Source organism: Pyxicephalus adspersus, chromosome 7, assembly GCF_032062135.1.
Source record: "Pyxicephalus adspersus chromosome 7, UCB_Pads_2.0, whole genome shotgun sequence".
Classification (NCBI taxonomy): domain Eukaryota; kingdom Metazoa; phylum Chordata; class Amphibia; order Anura; family Pyxicephalidae; genus Pyxicephalus; species Pyxicephalus adspersus.
Window position 1 is genome coordinate 17,347,581 of NC_092864.1, and position 20,687 is coordinate 17,368,267.

The window sequence follows — 20,687 nt, forward strand, 5'->3', positions numbered from 1 at the left end:
ATGTTCCCTGGATCAACTGTCACTGGTATTTTTATTTTAAAGCGGGTGTCAAACTCAAATACACAGAGGGCCAAAATTAAAAACTTAGACAAAGTTGCAAGCCAACCTTGAAATTTATAAAAAAAAAATGAGGAAATGTTTCCTTCTCATTAGATATAAACCCTTTTCATAGGATACAAAGAGCTTTTGCTTGACATTCAATCTGGAACAAGCTTATAATAGAGAAAGCGGCAAGCGGCAAAGCGGCAGATTATTTAAAAAAAAATCTTATGCCTCTGTTTGTGGCCTCCTGAGTCAAATTTCATTGGTAACCTTTTTGTGCAGACTAACAATAATAATTGTATGAAAAAAAAAACCATTCAAGTCCATGCCTTGGAGTAGCAAGGAAAAGTACAGCTGAGGGGAAGTGATGGAAATGTTAGACGCAGCCAATGCGGAGCTAAATCTTATGAGTGGCCCGCCGCTGAAACTCCCTCTTCATTGAAATAGCACGGCTACTAAAATTCCCGGCATTATTTGTGTCTATAAAACAGTCCAATGCGGGGCCACGCATAGGCCGAGAGCCCGCTGGTCTATAGACGCAAGTGATGCCGGGGATTGTAGTAGCAGCGCAATTTCAATGCAGCGACGGGCCAGCCGCAGTTCATATTTAGGATTCCTTTAGAGGCCAAAAAAAAAGAATGTTGCTGGCCAAATTTGGCCCACGGGCCAGAGTTTGATGCCCCTGCTTTATAGCTTTAATCCCCAGTATTAAGGGTTTTTTTCCTGAGGAAAAAATGTATTTGTTCTCACTGTCCTTCTGTGCCAGAGATGGCAGCTTTTCCTATTTCTTTGCTTGGTGTCCCAGAGACAGGAAGTGGGGGAAAATTCCCAAATTTAATCACAGGAAGTGATAAAAACTTGACAAAACTTGTAACCTTTCTTCACTGCAACCCAAAGAAATGGCCGTATTTTGTCTTTTATACATTGGTAGTCTAGTTGGGATTTATTAAAGAGGAACTAAACTCAAAATCCCCCAAAACACAAAAAATCCACTTACCTTCAATCCTGCATGCCAGTCTGATTCATCCGGAGGTCTCGTTCAGTGGGAGCCGTGCCGTCCCGGCATCCGTCCTTTACCTCTTCTTCCGAGTTCTTCTTCCTACGTCTCCCGACCCAGGCGCGAGATCAGATGACGCGTGAGATCAGCAATTTTTCTCCCTTTTCACGAAAAGGCTCCTTCTGCACATGCCCGAGATGCTTGGGCATGTGCAGAAAGAGCAGCCAAGAGCCTCCCGGGATGCGTGACGTAGGTTTGCCAGGAGGCTCTGCTCTCCTATTCATTCTCCATCGCCAATTTTTACTTTACATTAAAGGCTTGTCTACCCTTTTATGTAGTGAAAATTCTGAGTTTAGGTACGCTTTAAGTACTTTGAGCACAGAGGTGGCAGCTGAACTTGGTTGCTAATGCTTGTCGAATGCTTGTCACATGGCTATGCTGAGATGAACTGGGTTGCTAAGCAACCCACTAAGAGTCACATGATTTTATGGAGAAGATGCAGCACCATATCACATCTCCTTCATGCTGCAACAGTCTTTTCATGCTTTAGGCTTATGGAATTTCCATCAAAAACAGGCCCGCTAGTGCCCCATAGGCCTTTCCCTTCCATATATGAAAAAGGTGAACAGACAGTATGACCCAATATGGTGGAAGCAGCAGAAAGAACAGATCCACCGTTTTCTCAGTTTGGTTTTGGTAACTATCCCCAAAGTTATTCTCTAGGTTCAAAGTACACATGTGACACCAAGGCTGCCATTGATCACTTTTCCCTCTGCAAATCCTAGATGCCTGGCTGTTCTAATGATCTTCTTGCTTCAATACGTGACGTTACAGACCAGAATGCTCACACAGAGTGCTGCCGTTTCCTGATGGACATATGGATCCTGGACTGTGGACATCCTGCTACCCACCAATCAGCTGCAATCTTCATGCTCAAAAAATCCAGAAGCATTTTTTAGACATTCATAAAGCAGCACAGTGCAATTTTTTACTTTTTCAAAAAGTATTGAAGCTGGATGGACAAGCAACGCAAATATTTGAAAGTGGGCACCACCCCAACACCTCTCATCGCTGGTTTACTTTAATGTCACCATATCCATGCAAAAGGAAAGTTTGGCATTGGCAGTAAATATGGTTCCCAATGCTTTCCATTCCTCCGACCTCCATATACTAACAAATTGCATACAAACCACAAAAAAGCACAAGGATTAAATGAGTCAGTAACAATGTCAGACATGTTTTTGATGATTTACTGTGAGTGATCAAATGATGGCAATCAAAAGAACACTTGTAAAAGCACAGCACAGATTTTGATTTGCACTTCCTTTTTAATTGTTTTAAGGGACTAAAACAGTCCTGGAAATATTGCTGCAGGTATGTCAATGCCTTGCAAACAACTCTGACATAATAGTGATGGAAAGCTTCAATAATTGCCAAGCGAATGGCCAGAGATACTGAATACAACCTAGGCAATTCAAGAGGCATGGGCGACACCTTGTGGATATATGTGAATATAACAGAACAGCTTTTATTATGGAAGGACAACCAGCTGATGAGATGTTAGAACAAAAAATCAGTTCAGTTCACTAATTGTTCAAGCTGAACCCATGACCCATGATTCAGATCATATCGTATCATATATATAAATCATATATCATATATATAAATGACCTTGTTTGCACAAAAAGCCTGAAAGTAGCTGTGGGCTGTACATAGCTTGTATAGAGAGCAAAGCTGTGAGAGAAGCCTAGCATCTCCTCTCATTACGATTTGTAGTACAAAACTGCATTAGGGGCAAACACCAGGCCAGTCACTTTGCACAAGGAAAACAGGAGCAGCAGAGACAGGTGTTTTTTTTTTTTTTGTTTACAGGAAACTCCTGTACATACACAAAGTTGAGCTGAATTAATGCAAATAGACATATAAAGCTGCTTTAATATATTTGTTTGGACTGGAGTTCAACTTTAATAATCATCTGCTACAATGAATGGAGCTTCAGAAAAGAGATAAGAAAAAAAGGTCATAATATGCATTAGTCATGAGGAACCCTTGAAATAACTTTCAGGTCTTTTACTATGTTACTAGCTCCACAGCTCACAGTATATTAGTGTGGTGGTCAGGGAAAGAATGTCACCCTTACAGATAGCCAAAAAGATGATTGGTGTCCATTAAACTGACCTGAGATGCATAAACTGCTTAATGGTCAGCAGCCTCTGAAGGAAACACTGAACTAGTGTATTAGGCATATGGAGAAAGCCCAGAACATTTCCATTGTTCTGGGTTGGCTGGAAAATACCCCCTCCCCCCTTAAAATGCAAGAAAAAGTCTGAATTTGCATCCAGATGTCATATTTCCTGTGGGATAGAATATAGTGAAATACTGGTTTCCCCAGGCTTACAAACATATGTAATGTCTTACGACTCAACATGCAGAAGAGTCCCCAATACGTTCTTCATGGTGCTATCACAGGGAAGAACACAAAAAAAATTACTGCCATATACTGTACTTTACTTGGTATGGATTCAGGCTTCATTACAATAAAATCAAGAGACTTCAGCTTGGCTTTTCTTCTTTCCCATCATGTTAAAATAGTTGGAGTTTGACATTGAAGTAATCTTTGCATAGAGATTAGGGAAAATTACAAAGGATTTATGAAACAATAGCTGTTTTGCCGTTGGAAAAATTTATTGTATAGGGAATAGGTTGGATTTAGTGTTAGAAGGTGAAAAAGCACACTCTCAAATGAAAAAAAATGTATCTTGATGCCAGCAAATACTCTTCAAACACTTTCTTTTCTTTCAGGCATGTGAAGGTGGTACAGTCACATTGTGGTTTTTCAGGAGACTCCATGCAGCATCTCGGGTTGGTCTGGCATTAATCTGCTTCCATATACTTGAATGGGTACAACAGATGACCCATAATTCCTTATGTAGCACAAAAACCACAGCTGTTTACTACAAAATAACATAAGTGAATGCTTATGTATACACATGTCAATACCTCCTCACCACTCAGCAATTTCCAAGGTGTCAACCATCAATATAAACTTGGCTTCAATTCTACAGCTGCAGCACAGCTACCAGCCAGTCCTACAAGAGTACAGAGAGCAGAAGGACACATAAAACAGTATGTCTGTTCTTTTCTAAGACATTGAAATAAATCTAACATAGGAACAGCAAAATATTGAAATATTTATTACTAGCACATTTTTTGTTACTAGAAATACTTTGAAAGAAGAATTTATATTTAAATTTTAATGCAAATATAATTCAAGATTTGTTTAACCCCAAATAGTTATTTGCAGCTTTTACTTTTGAATATGTCTTTTCCCATGATGGATCATTGGAATTAAAAAAAAAAATCACACAGAAAACTAAGATTTTATAGAGTATTTACATCAAAATCAGCAGCAAAACAACCTTCAGATGAGCAGACAATGAGTGCAACAAATGATGTATTTTCCTGTGCAAATTAGTAGCTTTACCCACAACCTACTGCATAACATAGGAACTTTTTTTTTTTATTCAGTCCAATGAAAGCAATATCTGAACTTCACATCCTAATGAGCCATCATCTTAATAAGCTTTCAGTAGAATATTCAAAGTTTTATTGTAGACTAGAAAGTTATGCTGCCAGGAACGTTAGACTTTTAAACAGATATAAAAACAGTGACAACATGGAACACAAAACAGGCTCAGTCCACAAAGCTGTAACACAAGAATAAGGAGTTTTGGGTTTCAAAATGTGACAGAAATTTTTGTAGAACACAAAGGGAAAAAAAAAGCTGCACACAGTCATGTTTCCCTATCTTTGGCTAATCACAGAACATCTGGTATTCTGAATATAAAAAGTTTTGTGATTGACCAAAAGGGTGTCTGAAAATAATACAGAATTACCTATATGCAAAGCTGGTGGAGGTACAAAATAAACTGTGGTATGTGTAAAGAGTGTTTGTCAGCGTACAGGTACATTGCATTCTAGGCACCCTTCCTCAGGGTAATGTTTAGTTTAAATACATTAAAAATCATAAAATTCTGTTGTACTTTAAATCTGTTCAGTTGGAAAATATCTGCCCCTTCTTTGCAAGCAAGGATCCTTATCCGGAAATGAAATGAGCCCATAAAAGGATAATTTATCAGTAAATTATGTTATAATCTACATAGCAATTGCTTCCCTATTACTACAATTACAAATCTGCAAACCAAATAAGGTAAATTAATTTGCAGCTTGTGTATTGCATGCAGCAACCGAGCAAGACCTCACCTCCCCTAACCCCTAACTGTATGATATTTAGATGGCTATGTAAATTGTGTGGCAATTGTCATACTTGAAAATACTTTTTTATCCTTTTCTCCATCTTCGTGCTGCCAATTCTCTACTGACCTCTTTCAGCCACTTTCTGTCTACAATGAAATTTCTCTGGATTGGCTTCCCGATAGTGACAACAATGGAACAGACCTGTGCAATGTGTCCCTGCTGCCAATTATAGTCTTCACCAGGGGCCACATATCACAGGGATTATTAGAACATTATTGGAAGACTGTCACCCAAAAAAACAGAAAAAGTCAGAACAAGGAACAAAGAACCTTAAAAAATAAAATATTGAAATGTATTTTTGAAATTACAATAGCATGTTAAAGATTCTTTAAGAATTTAATAATAAGAATATATATATATTCTTAATGTCTGCATTCTTGTTCTGAAACAGTGTTTCCCTAATAAGTAATCTCAACTCAGCTGCCAGCAGACCTGATTGTCAGCCGGTTGGATATGTGCATCAACCTTCTGCAATGAGGCCATCCTCGTAAGTAAATATTTATGGCCATGGAGGATCACAGACATACAAAAGGTATCTTTTTGTGTGTGAGAGGAGAATAGATTTGCCATAACCAGCACATTTTTTTTCCTCCATATTCTAAAACTTGCTGGCAGGTTCTAGCACTCCATAGAAGTTTCTGCTATGACAGGCAGTTGATAGGTTACCTTTAAATTCACTCTTGGAACTGGGAAGTGCCACTGGACAAAACAAGAGATGCTACTTACATCTAAATTAGCGAAACACATGGCAAAATAGTAATGCTAGGATGCTTAATGCATTTCTCACATACCATACATTCATAGGAATCACAAATCAAAAGCTCACAGTAGTCATTTGCATGCAGCAGACTCTTTTGCACCTTTTCTATACCTGATATAGAATGATACAACAACTAACAAATCTGGCACATTTGAAATATAAATTTGTTGATATTGATGTGCTGCACATTAAAATTGCTTCTTTTCAGTAATTGTTATATTGAAAGCATGGATCTGTTATACGCAACACAGACAGGAAGTTCTCTCAATGACACCGACCAATGAACTCCAAACTAGGTTTTAGATATTGAAATATACTGGTTGAGAATAAAAAAATAAAACGCCAGACGCCCATGCACATCTGCTGCTTCTGCAAGCCCTCCATGAGATAATCCAAAGCCTAGAATAATGTAGGTAAAAATATATTATATTTGAGCACAGAAAGACCTTCCAAAAAAGGGACAAACTACCATGTATTTCACTCAGTTAAAGTAACAAATCTTACAGCTTGTGTGACAGATAAATTGCACTGTTGGATTGAAACTAAAATTTTTAAATAAAGAAAACAAAGATCTTGGCCGGTCCTGGGAAGTCTCCTTCATTTTCATTCTGAAGTCCTGTTATCATGGATCATCAGTGGTGGATACAGTAAACTGATGGGTTCATTCAGAGGTTTCCGCATTCTTTATATAGTGACATGTCTTCACAATAAAGTAAAGTTCACATTTTTTTTCCTCCTAGTTTCCAGTTGATCTTTTTCCTGCAGCAAACAGACAAAATAAAAAGAGGAATATTTAAACTTTGCAGACTAAATATTTATTATGAACAGCTCGAGACAACAAGAATACATTATTCTGACAAAGTTAAAGCTATTTTAAAACCTGCAAAGTTCAATGGTTGGGACAGCAGGAAAGGAGAATATGTACAGTATTATTTAATGGCTATGGATTGGTTGAAAGCATTTTGTATTGACAGTCTGGAGGAAGAAAAAAAAATGTACAGAGAACATACATAGGGGTGACTGAACTCTTTTTTGTAACTGCTAAGATGTAACTTTCATACTCTAACTCCAAGTAAATGACACAAAATAAGATAAGATTGTGGTTTAGGATTTCACTAAACAGTAAAAGTATTCAGCTAGGGAAGTAGTCAGAAAGCCAAGACGTAGCATTTTCAGAGGGAGAACTGCAATGACGGCTCTGTATTTTTCTCTATATAGGTTTCCTTCCCAGCCTGTATGGCCAGCATTAATGTGATGCCATTTCTTGCTGTTTTCACTCAACAGGCAACTACAAGGATAAGGACAATCTGTCACCGACAGTTCCAAGGTTTAGACTGAGAAAATAAACACTCTGAAAACTGAAGTCCTGGCAATATGACAGTATGGCCTGGGAGGATGGCACAAGGGTTTCTACCAACAGGCACAAAGTTTAGCTGAACACACTCTGAACACAAAATGGATGACAAGATGTACATAAACCATTTAAGAGAACCTGTCGAATAAATTTGCATCACCGCCAAAGTTATAAGCAGAGCTGGAGGTTGTCACATTTTAGTTCGTGCAAGACTCCCAGAAACAATACAAGTTGCAGAGTTGGGCAAAATGGTGTCACAGATGGTATCCTCTGTGGTATAAAGCACAGAATTATCTCAGAAAAGATTGTATGTATGGTAACTAGTGAAAGCTGCAGCTGGTAAGCAAGAGAACCTCTGACAATTGGCCAGGCATTGAAGAAAACAAGAGTATAAAAATATGAAAATCCACCCCTAGACACTAAATAGGTTTCCCCAAACTGTGCCAATTTAGACTGTGGATCGAGGCTCAGCCTAAAATAGGGTGTAATAAAAAAAGAACGTGTCCTGTACAGAGAAACACAAACAGGATGCTCCTACCGTCATGAACTAAACATTTTCTTTAGTTTGCTTAGGAATCCCTCTTTGTTTTCCCCTGCCTGCTCAGCCTCAGGACTCTCCTTCCCAGCTGCAGGGCTCTGACGGGTACTGCCTAGTGGGCAGAAAGAGTAGAATAAGTATCAGCCCAGAACATTGAGTCAATGCAAGCTATATACTTATAGAAGAATGGAATGTTCAACCCTATCTATAAAACTGGTTTTAAATCTAGACTGCAAAAAATGATGGAATGAAAGTAACTGTATAGAAATACAAGCAGTTCTGTGTTCAGATATCTGAGGTCCAGTGGCCAGATTCTAAATATATTACTAATGCCCATAAGAAATTGTTAAAAATCTGATTGCTTTGTCACTGCTGACCTCTCCTGACACTGCAAGCAGGTATGATCAGTTTTAGTACTTCCTGTGAGTGATAAAGCTTGTCTGCCTTTTTCCACCTCAAACAAAAAAATTTCATCCAGCGACAGTCCATAAAACAGATGGACCTGGATACGTCAGAGCTCTGACAAACGCTGCCAAACATTTAGGCAAAGTAGGAGAGCTCAAAACTGCTCCAGGAATGGGCAAATGTTTGCCTTTTATTCACTGTAAGCACCTATTTTATCTATATGGAAAACAGGACATAAAATTCTGCAGAACCACAAAGCTTTACCTGTTGTTGTGTTGGTTATGCCATTCACTGTGCCTTCCACATCCCTTTCATCCTCAGCAAAGTTCAACATCAGTGCCCGTTGTCTGTCTGTCAGATTTCTATGGATCGAGTAAATAGAACAAAAATTAAGGCAAATTTTTTTTTTATTGGCAGTTATTTTATGATATTTTGCAGGGGTGATATCACTTCTCCTGTAGTTGCTGTTCCAACGGAGGTAGTTGAAGGAAAAAACAGGAGATAAACTGCATAATTATCCCAATATAAAGCCCCTCTTCCCCTCAGCTCCCTCTAGTGGTAGCCAGAGGATATAAGCACACCGTTTCCATTCCCGTGTGTGAAACTTCTGCTTAGCAGCAACACAGGTACCCCTTGCAAAAGCCTTTTAAATAATCAAGATGCGCTGACACCCGAGTATAAGTGAAAGCACATTAACTTATTAAGCACAAATATACTTCAGGTTATATGATGATAAGATGAATATAGCCACATCTCCGATCCACTGACCTTGGAATCTTAAGCTTGATGTGAATGTAGTGATCTCCATAGCCATAGCTGTTCACTCTTGGTATGCCCTTGCCACTGATTCTAATTTTCTGATCTGGCTGCGAACCAGCTGGGATCTGAGAATAGGCAAATGATGACTCACATAAAATGATATAGCCAAGTTAGCGTAAACAAAATGATTTGACATATAGAATGGGGGAAAAAAAAACATTTTATGAGGAAAAAAAAAACACTAAACAACTTACCACAACATTGATGGGTTCATAAAGGCCTTGTGCTCTGGAGGTGCCTCCCAGGACAGCCTGGGCTATTGAAATAAACAGGTCTGAGTGAATGTCTGCTCCATCCCGTCTGAAGATCGGACTTTTCTGCACCTGTAACGATATTACATGTTAATGGCGAATTACCCCATATGTGGAAGGAGAGGCGTTTAGACAGACCATGACATAGGGACTGAATCTGCTGGCTGAACCAAACACCCACAGGAAGTCAAACATTATTTACTACAATCCGTGGCTCCGTTACAAAGAATCGGCACCGTTTGTTCCATGCCAATATGTGTGAGAAAATATTTCATAGAACGTCTTGACACTCAAAATTGATGGACAAGTAGAATTACAGTGAACCCCAGTTTTTACTTTTGCATTAACACAAACGTATTGGAGTTCATTTTGGTGTTGTTTATGTAAGCAGCTGTTCCTGGTCTCATGGGAATAGCAGAGTACTATATGCTGCAACATCCCTAAGATGAAGATGGAATCAGTGGAGATGCACCGAGTTCACTGGAATAACAACTCTGCATATTAAAGCGTAACTAAACTTAGATATTTCACTTTACATAAAAGGGTAGACAACTTGTTTATGTAAAGTAATTGAATGAATGGGAGCACAATGCCTACCGGGATACCGACGTTACAAATCCTGGGAGGCTCTGGGGTGCTCCTTCTGCGCATGTCACGAGCATGCACAGAAGGAGCCTTTTCATGAAGAGAAAAATTTGCCGATCTCACGCATGCGCAGAGAGATCAGCAAGTTTTTTTTTTTTCAACCCAGCACAGGCGCGAGTTCGGGTGACGTAGGAAGAACCAGGAAGAAGAAGCAAAGATGGCGCTTGGGACCCAATGGAAGACACCTCCAGATGGATCTGACGGCCTGCGGGATTGAAGGTAAGCGGATTTTTTTTTGTTTTAAGCACTTTTCAGTTTAGTTCCTGTTTAAATGCAGAGCAGCTTCAAGTCTTTGTGGTAGAGACGGATATCTCAAAAAAATCTCTGCAAATTCAAAAAACACCTCATGATTCTGCTAGTAATTCTAATTACTTTTAGTAAGATTACAATTTTCCTCACCGAAATCCCCAGAGTTCTGCTTTCAAGACCACAAAACACCTTCCTCCTAACTTCAGGACAAAGGAGGGAGAGATGTTCTGTAATGTAGACGAAAGAACTGCAGGGCTGGGATTTCATTGCTACGTCATTAGCTCAAACGGATAATTGGGAGCACACATCATTTTTGCTAAGAGCAGCAGGTATTTTTCTGTACTTGCAGCATTTCAAGATTGCAGTTTGGTTGTACCACAGTCATGGGCTATTTCACTTTCTTCAGTTCATGGAACTGGTACAAATAATTTCTTTAACCCCCCTAGCGGTAATCCCGAGTGGGACTCGGGGTGGATTTAGTGTACAAAAAGCGGTAATCCCGAGTACCACTCGGGGTAGCTTTAAACTAAAAAAAAAAAAAAAAAAAAAAACCTTGTTCCGTTGATGTCCCACGGTGTTTCCCGGTGACGTCGGTGCATGCATCGCTGTGGGCAGGTGGATCGACGTGAAATTTAAATAATTTTTTTATTGGACTAAATACAAAATAGCTGTATTGAGTCCAATACAAAGAAAAATTCATATATATATATATATATATATATATATATATATATATATATAAATAAATTATACATGCTTCTGTACAGTTATATTACATATGTTTACCTATTTTTTTTTTAACAGTTTTTTTTTAAAATGTAAAATAAATTTCCATGCAAAAAAAAAAAAAAAAATGGAACACTTTTTGCATTGCAATTGGCACAGAATTAGAGTGCTAGGGAGGTTTTTGGACTTTGTTGTATTGCTCAACAATGCACATTGATAAAGTCTGATGCAAGACTGTGCAAGACAAGCATGAACTACTGCCCTCTACTGACCAAATACAAGAGGTGCAGCCAAAGGACCAGCACTTTGTAATATTTAAAATACAATACTCTTTTTTACAGCAAGGCCCTCTCTGCAACAGTCTCTGCCCTCTTGCAAGTTTTAGGCTCCACATCCCCTTTTTATAAACTCTTTAAAAAATGGGTTGCTTTAAAAACACTGTTTTGACATTGGCAAACTTTAATAAGACATCTACCAACACTTCAAAATGCAGTCTAGAGATCAGTTAAGGGCACCTACCCGGAAGGTGATGAAAATTTCTTTCCTCCCCACAGGCATTCGAACAGTCTGACCATCCTCCACACCTGAAAGGAAGAAAGCATGAACTGACACTGTATACTAGAAGCACAATGTGAAAGACATTCAGCAGAGTTTTCTTTTCAGGGTATAAGTATATAAATAATTTCTATCACCTTTATTTGATAAAGGGTGGGTTTCTTAATATTAATAAACAGGATTTAGTTAGTGCCAACATAATACGCAGAGCTATACAATAAAGAGGGGTTGCAAATGACAGACAGTGACATAGGAGGAGGAGAGGACTCTGCCTCGAAGAGCTTACAAACTCATTCTGAGATAGTGGGAGGAACCATACAAATATTTTGTTAATGCCTCCAAGGCCAAGTGTAAATTTGGACCCATTTTGACCTTATAGTGTTTGGGAATTGGAGTTGGTATCTCAAATTTAAATTCCTACCACTGTAGCCATTGTTTTTATACACTGCTTTGATGATGACCAACAAACAGATGAACGATTGTAAATTGATTAGGATCAGATTTTATTTTGTCAAAGCTCTACATTAGAGCAGCAACCTATCAAACTGAGCAGACATGCAGATGTCTGAAGGATATTTCTCAGTAGCAGCTTCCATCTGTGGTTTCTCACAATATCATGCAGCTTTCAGATCCCTGTAATTGTCACAGTACTAACCAGCAGGTACCGGCACAGTCACAGTCTTCTTCTGCTTGGTCTCCCCACTACCCTGGCAGGACAGACAAGGATTTGTCATTGTGGTCCCCCTTCCTCCACATCGCCGACATGTTGATCTCATAACAAAGGGGCCAGTGTTAATTGTCTCCTACAAAAAACATACAAGTGTTGTTAATACAACCAGTTTTACATATAGATATTGCATTTCCAATATTGCTAGATAAACAAACAAACCACAGCTACATGCATTTTGAGCAGAGTGACTTTGACACGACTCATGCAAGGTTCAATTTTGCTTAGGTCACAAATATAAAACACTGATTACTAATATTTTGCATTCTTCTTTTGAACCAGCAGGTAGAGCTTCATGCACCTTTTCCCATTTTCCAGGCTCTGTTTCTTGTATGTAAAAATACTTTTTTTTAGAATGCAATAGATTGTGCAGAAATTTCCACAACTAAGCGACTCATCGCCAGGCTCAGGCTGAAGTTTCATCAAAACAAAGTATGGCTCAAAGTAGGCAGCGCCCGTTGTATTATGCTTTTAGTAAACCAACAGAGCTCAGACAGTCCTATGAATAGCATAAAAGCATATATAACCATCAGAATGCATTTTTCTATATGTTTTACTTCCTTGTAAGGGGTTTTATGTGACAAATGACACTGCAATGCATTGTGCCTACCATGCCAGTGCCGTTGCAATAGTGGCAGTGCTGAAGTTTCGTGCCAGGCTCGTTTCCTTTTCCATTGCATCTCTGACATGTGTCTGTGATGTTAATAGACATGTCCTTGTTGACTCCCTTGGCTGCTTGGAGAAAGGTGAGGTCCATGATGTACTGCATGACAACAGAAACAGGAAAGGGAAATCCTGATTAGATTTAAGAAAGCAAATCTGCGTATGAATGAAGAAATGAGTGTAATGATCATCAGTAACAAAACATTAGCTCTCAAATTGTTATTAGAGCAAAATACCAGAGAACCCCCCCCACCATTCTAAACTCACTATAGTATGGGATATAGCTGTGGTGCCCAATAACTTCTATGTGACAAAGTTAGGTAGCAAGGTTGAAAGGAAAGAGATAAAAGAAAGAGGTGGTTAGGACTGCAGCCTCCTGACAGCTGTCTTGCCCATACTTATCAGTGACAGCAATGCCAAGGAATGAGGGGAAATTAGCGACATTGCTTTATTCCCAGAATACCAATACTTATCAATACCAATACCAATACCATCCTACATATGACATGGCTTGCATTGCACTCAGTGAACCCAAAAGCAAGGGGGTCAATGGCCATTATATTATAGGAAGGTCTCAGCCAGCCTCCTGCTGTGAATATAAATCAAATGTTTATTTCTAGTTTAAGGCAACGCAGAGAAGATTTTAAATCTTTCTAAAGTTTTCATTACTGCCCATGGTAACTATTGCAATCTAATCAGGAAATAATGGAAAAAAAATAAATAAAAAAGTTGTTATAACAGATTTCCAGCAATAGGACCACTTGTCCCAGTGACAACCATCCAAAAGATTTCCCCTCACTTTGGAAAGATTTTCTTTCCCTTCTGGTTAAGTATCTTGAATAAATAGTAAGGCTGAGTTTATCTTTATGGAAAAACAAACAAAAAAACCCAACAGTGGTCTAAAGTATACCTAAAGCTAAAATGCATAATACGCCCCAAATTTAGATATATTAGGTAGGGGTTAAATCATGACAGGTTTTTATTTCCCCTCCCTTACTGTCTATTAAACAATGCCTCCTATATTTTAGCGTTTTGGCCACAGAAACTTTACCTATTTCATAGTTTATTTAAACAGTTTGTGCTTTTAATATGCATACATCTAAATCTGCCCTAACCCTGACAGCTGCATATGCCAGTTATTGGTGCACCTCACCTACGGCCTTACAGGCTAGACTCACCTCCTGGGGCTGTTCAAAAATACTGTTGAAGTCGCCAAACGGAGAGCTGCCTTTGAACTCTCCAAAGATCCTGCGGAAAAGTTCTTCTGGATCTACAGTGGGGCCACCCCTCCAGTACTGCTGTCCACCTCCGCCAGCACCGGCACCTGCAGCAAAATCAGCAGTGCCGTATGCGTCGTACTGCTTGCGTTTCATTTCATCACTCAAAACCTGGGATAGGAAAATAGAAAGGGTATGTTTCAAAACAAGCAACCAAAATAATTTTCAAAGCAAAACAGAGGGATTTATTACAAAGAAAGAAAATGCTGAGGTTATTTTATTTCTTTCAACACTGGAGCACCACTTAAACCCATAACGCTTCAAAAAATTTGTAAGATACCCTGGGGTCTAATTAAATCAAGTAAGACATAATTGTCCTCAAATAGTCCCTGGATCCCAGTGCCACCTAGTTTGCTCTATCCCAAAGTCCATCATATGTATAGGGGGATAAGAGGCAACCAACGAATTTTTGTATATCTGGAGCAGAAGGCTTAAGACTGCAACTAGGACGTGCTAGTCTCATTATTTTTCTTTCCCGAAGAAGCATATATTGCATAATGCAATGAAAGATAGACGAGACCCTGATGTATGCCATGTATGTCCAATGATGTTGCTATACTTATTATTGTTTTATTATTTAAATACATTATGGTGTTATGAAAAGATTTGTGAATGTCTGTTGACAGAAGGTGCCTTAAACGTCCACAGGTACTAGTTGTTTGCATCTTCTGTGTCTTTGATGCTACTGAATGTGGCATCAGACCTTTTCCTTTTCCAGTTGCCAATTTGTAGAACTTTTCACATCCACCTATGCAGCGATCCCCCTTGCTAATAAACAAAACAAGGAAATTATAGTTACCTCATAAGCTTCAGCCAACTGAGAGAACTTCTCCTTGGCCTGAGGGTCCTCTTTATTGGTGTCAGGATGGTACTTTTTGGCCAGCTTAAAAAATAAAGAAAAATAAATATTATTTTTAGAAATAAATAAATATCAATATAACACAAACTCACACTGTTTCAAGGATATCCAAAGTTCAATAGTTCTAACAAGACAGCAGATTGGTGGAGTGTGCAATGGGTTAGTTGGTGGCGAATGTTAAAGATGGAATTTCCCCTTACTTTTGGCAGATTTTAACTACCCTTCTCGTTGATTCTCTGCAAAAGGAAGTAATCGGATATCGCCTCCATCAAAATACATTTTACTGCAATCTCCCACTACATTTCTAATTTACCATAACACAACCCCACTGGGGAAAAGGGAGAGAAGATCATGTGATTACGGTAAAGAAAACGAAGGGCTCGTTCAGATGTTTACAGTCATCACTTAATCTTAATACCACCAAAGTTATTTCACATTCTAACCTGGACAACAACTAGATTTACACTAGGACGTAGTTTGGAGTGTGGTGTAAAATATATATGGACTGAGAATTTCACAACCACCCTGCAATCATCAAGACCTCAAACAGATTCCGGACACAATGTACTATGACCACGCGTCGGCCAGGTCACATGAGGAAAGTGGTGGAGCTGATTTCTGAGACCTTTATCTTTTTCAGGCAAAAACCAACCACTTATCAGAATAACGTTAGCAAACAGTTCCTTGTAATACTCCAAAAAGAGAATTACCAATAACAGGAGCGCTGTGCACATACCGTGGGTGTCAAATTGGAGTTCCACCTGATCCCACTCAATAATTTGGGGAAAATCACTGTCTGGGGGGGTCTGGATTTTTGGGGACTTTCTTTAGCATTAAAGAACCCCCTGAGTGCAAGAAAACTCAGAGGATCTGAATAAACAACAAGGGGGAACTTTAGGTGCCATCTGTACAGCCATGTTGCCAGGATCTACACTTGGAACCTACAGCATGGAGGAGTCACAAAGGGAAGGTCCCTTTAAAAAACAATGGGTCATATTAAAAAAATTGCAATGAAAAGAAGTGCCACTTATCGGTGCCAAAATTAAAGGGAAGCTATGCTTAATGCTGTTTCAACGATTGCTTTTGTCAATCAGACAAAGGGTAGGGATTTGGGAATTATTTACATATGATAATCATTTAGGTTTTTGGCGGGATATTAGGCGGTTGTTGGGAGCGATTGGGTAGTAACGATTTTTTAACAAAGGTGCTCTGGCAAAATGTGTCCGAGTGACGAAAAATGAATAGCACTGCATTGCAACCACACAATGATCTGATATGAATGGGCCCTACAGCCAGGCACTGATCCTTTACTGACCCGGTTCACATTACCTGGTAATAGGCATTCTTTATTTCCTTCTGGCTCGCATTCCTCGGGACCCCCAGAACCTGGTAAAAGTCTGTTTTGCTGCAGGCGGATGAACTTGTGTGGAATTGCCCTGTGTTGACTGGAAACACAAATCAAAAAAATGAGACAACAAATTAAATCTCCTCTGTCACAGCCTAAAACTATGTATACGTCACAACATGGAAACAATGTTTTGTGATGATTTCCAGAGACAGGTGAATAAGCACAGTGCTACTCTGTCCTATGGAGAGGGGAAGGATAAGCAAGCATAGCGTTCAATCCCAATAAATGGTTCATCAATCTGTCACTGCAGACTGATAAATGTTAGGGGACAGATTTTTGCACACGTTTCAATTCAATGTTTGTACACAAATAGATAGATCACATGAATTAGGTAATACAGTTACCAATATTGGCATTAATGGAAACCTAAAAAATTGTTTTGCCACCACCTACAATCCTGCAGCCTAGCTGAGGGCAACCTGCATGCTGTGGATATAATCAGAGGGCAATCTTCCTCCAATACACATAATCAGAGGGCAGCCTGCATGCTGTGGATTTATTCAGAGGACAATACACATAATCTGAGGGCAGCTTGCATGCTGTGGATTTATTCAGAGGGCAATACACATAATCAGAGGGCAGCTTGCATGCTGTGGACATAACCAGAAAGCAACCTGCATGCTGCGGATTTAATCAGAGGGCAATCTTCCTCCAATACACATAATCAGAGGGCAATCTTCCGCCAATACACATAATCAGAGGGCAGCCAAATATCAGATACCATTGATGGGGCATTATTCCACTTAGTGATCCCAATGATAAGGGCAGATAAATGATGGGGCGGGAATCAATGGGGGTATTCAATGCTCCAGGGTGGGTGAGTGCAGAGAATAAACAATAGCCTGGTGCCATTCAATACCAAGACCCCATAAAGGAAATGTGTCATATGTATCCTGCAGCTTCATCAGGGAGAGGTCAAAGGATTCCTTGGAAGTGACCATGTAGAATGACATGATCAGTGCAGTGTAAATCTGATCATACAACACCTCCTATAGTAATACATTGAGAATGTTTCCTTCACCATTCCCAAATCCACAGCTAACCATTTTGTAGCTGCCATTATTATCCATGCTGGTGGCGCAGGTGTTTTGCCAGAATTTAGGTTAAATGTGATCATATAACTGCAGAACTACAAATCCCAGAGTGCTGCCCCAGCCTGTGACTGACAGAGGCATGCTGGGAGTGGTAGTCCTACACAGGGGGATTCTCGGCCCCTAAGGCATGCAAGTGTAACCTTGACCGTGCCGCTCACATGGGAGGCCGTTCACTGCTGTCCACTCACCGCCTGCGAGGAATCGGGCCCCCACCGCTCGCACAGCTAACAACTGGGCCCCCTCACCCCGGGGCCATCGGTGTACACCCGGCAGGAGCTGCCCCCTAACCCCAGACACTGCAACTGCGAACCAGCGCGAGGAACAGCGAGCCGCCATCTTGCCGGCAACTACTACCACTGCGCATGCGTGAAAGAGACACGGGGAGGAATGTCACATTGGTGTCTGCTTCTAGAGCCGTCCGCTAGAGGGACCCGGAAGTTACGCTATTGAAGGGCGGAGAGGTGGGCGGTACCACACGTGATATACTGCCGGGAAAAATTTAAATGTCACTGTTACCACGTGACAAGCATGTGTGTCTTGGGATAGATAGACAGGCCATCATGGGGGTAAGTGTCATTGTAAAGGGGGTTTGTTAGCATTACAGGGTGACATGGAATATGGATTTCCTCCTTAGAGTTTGCTATGCAGCCTCCCCCCTTCCATACACTCTCAGTAGGATACTCCCTTCTAACCTCATTCCCATTCACCCTACCCATACATCCTTACCCCCTCTCTTTGGCAGTCTATGGAATGCCAGATCTATTGGCAACAAATTAACCTCCATACACAACCTCCTCCTTTCTAAGTCTCTGAACTTTCTGGCTCTCACTGAAACTTGGCTTTCCTCCTTAGACTCTGCCTCTGCTGCTGCTCTCTCCTATGGAGGCCTGCACTTTACACACACCCCTAGGCCTGGCAACAAAGTCGGGGGTGGTGTGGGTCTCCTTCTCTCACCTAACTTACATACAGAGTCCTTCCTACCCCACCCTCTCTGTATTTTACTTCATTTGAAGTCCACTCTGTCCGACTCTTTAGCCCCTTACCCCTCATTGTTGCTGTTGTCTACCGCCCTGGACCTGATGGAAGAGACCTCCAGATGGATCGGACTGCCCTGCGGGATTGAAGGTAAGTGTATTTTTTTGTGTTTTGGGGGATTTTGCATTTATTGCTCTTTAAGTAGAAAGTGTGTTGGATAAAATCAATTGGGTGCATTTCTGGAACTTCCTCTACCTACACTTTATATTCCTCTATAGAAATGTTTCTCAACCAGGGTTCCTCCAGAGGTTGCTAAGGGTTCCTTTAGCAATGAGCAGAGTTTGGTGCCTCTCAGGTCAGTTTGATACCAATGATCTTGATGGCTACTAGTAAGGGTGATACTCTTCCCATTGACCAAGACACTAATGCACTGTGAGTTGTGGATATAGTAATTATCAAAGGGGTTCCCCCATGTTTAAAAGAAGAAAACTGTTCTATAATATGTTTGTCTGTAGATATACTGTATGTAATTTTGGAGTCTAAAAGTGGGGATCTTAGGGTTGTGTTGTTTGTCATGATAAAAAAAATTTAACAGGAAAAGGATACCCCATTGAAGTATCTTTTTACTATTACACCTAAGATTGTCACAACTGATACATGCTCTGGTAACCTTAGTCGTTCTAACCCCTGATGAAGCATTATGTGCAAAATGTGTGTTGTGTTTGTCACTTGATGTTTTCAGAGATTTTATTGTTAGTTTGTCATGTGTTCAATAAACTAATTGCAATCATTACACTCAAATGTCTTACTATTTCTGGTAAAACTACACAATCCCAAGATCACCATATTTGGACTCAACTTTAATTTCTAAATTGAGTACTTTTCCTCTCTAAACTGTAGTTTTCTAGGGAATCAGGGATGTTTAATACAGGATTTATGTCACCATCACCCCACCTTGTAGATATATTTTTATTACCTCAAAATATTCACCTGCCTGCTGCTGAAAAATTGTCAGACCAGGAACATCTGACCAACCTGGGCTACCTAATCAGATAGATTAAGGTCTCTATGCTTCAAGGCAGTCCTTCCCCTCTCCAGGTTACACTTATAACCTTAAGGTCAACATTTCCTAAATAACAAGGTACTGTACCAAATATTAATTTAATGCAGATTAAAGAATCTGAGTCTGTGCTGACTTCTCCCTGCTATGTCACCTCTCAGCACAGTTTTGGGGAAGGTTCATCACACTGCTTTAACTGGAAGTCAGCAGGATTTGAAACTGTCAGGGTCATTGGATTCCTGGTCACTTTTTATTCTTCTTAACTAATAACAGAGGACATAAAAATTATTAGGTACAACCACAGGTTTGATTTTTCAGTAAAGTGCTCAGAAATCATGTGTAACCTGGTCACAGGTTATAAACTAATATACGTGAACTACTCATCATACACCAACCGATATATGTACACAAGAGCAAGATGTAGAAAGACGGCCAAAACAGTATACAAACACACAGTTATTAGATAATGTTTAATACAAACACTCCAACATTAGAACAATGACTAACATTGAGTAGAGTAGCTGAGTGTAGATTAGGGAAGGTCCAGCCCTTAAAGTGTCTACTTTGTCACAGTTGGTATGTTTGCAATCTATAGGCTGAAAATGTATCCTAGAATGGGGGATAGAATCCTTTCTTTTGCGTAATTTTTGTTTTTTTTTTAGATTTCATTTTACTTCCTGTTCCAGAGACAGCAAGAAAATCCTTTGATTTATCACCATTACAAAATGGATGTTTCAAAAATGTCCTGTATTATAACCCAACTTTTTCAGTACGCACCCAAAGCAACTAAAAGATCCTGGGGAGAACATTGTATTGCTATGCCCTGCATTGGCGGCCCAGTCTCACCAAATTCCTAACCCCTCAAAGAGGAAGTATTTGGTTCTTTCTTTGATTTTCAAAGGGATTTTTCAATTTAAAGCTGCTCAAATTAAATTGTTTCTGGAGTCTTAAGAAAATTCACACAGG

At 39.8% G+C, this 20,687-nt stretch overlaps 1 protein-coding gene across 3 annotated transcripts; it reads right to left on the bottom strand.

Moving 5' to 3' along the window:
- Positions 1-4,629: 4,629 nt before the first annotated feature.
- Positions 4,630-18,059, bottom strand: DNAJA3 (DnaJ heat shock protein family (Hsp40) member A3). Of its 3 annotated transcripts, none has more exons than XM_072417675.1 (12): positions 17,845-18,059; positions 16,514-16,629; positions 15,125-15,208; positions 14,227-14,436; positions 12,996-13,148; positions 12,314-12,461; positions 11,623-11,687; positions 9,427-9,555; positions 9,182-9,297; positions 8,678-8,775; positions 8,009-8,120; positions 4,630-6,875 (listed from the first exon to the last, which is right to left on the bottom strand). In XM_072417675.1, exons 1-11 carry the CDS (start codon positions 18,020-18,022, stop codon positions 8,011-8,013), a joined length of 1,407 nt encoding a protein of 468 aa, XP_072273776.1. In that variant the 5' UTR covers positions 18,023-18,059; the 3' UTR covers positions 4,630-6,875; positions 8,009-8,010. The 3 variants fall into 3 exon arrangements, with proteins under 3 accessions (XP_072273776.1, XP_072273777.1, XP_072273778.1); XM_072417676.1 differs by having other exon boundaries at positions 17,875-18,058; XM_072417677.1 differs by lacking the exon at positions 8,009-8,120 and having other exon boundaries at positions 17,845-18,058.
- Positions 18,060-20,687: the final 2,628 nt, after the last annotated feature.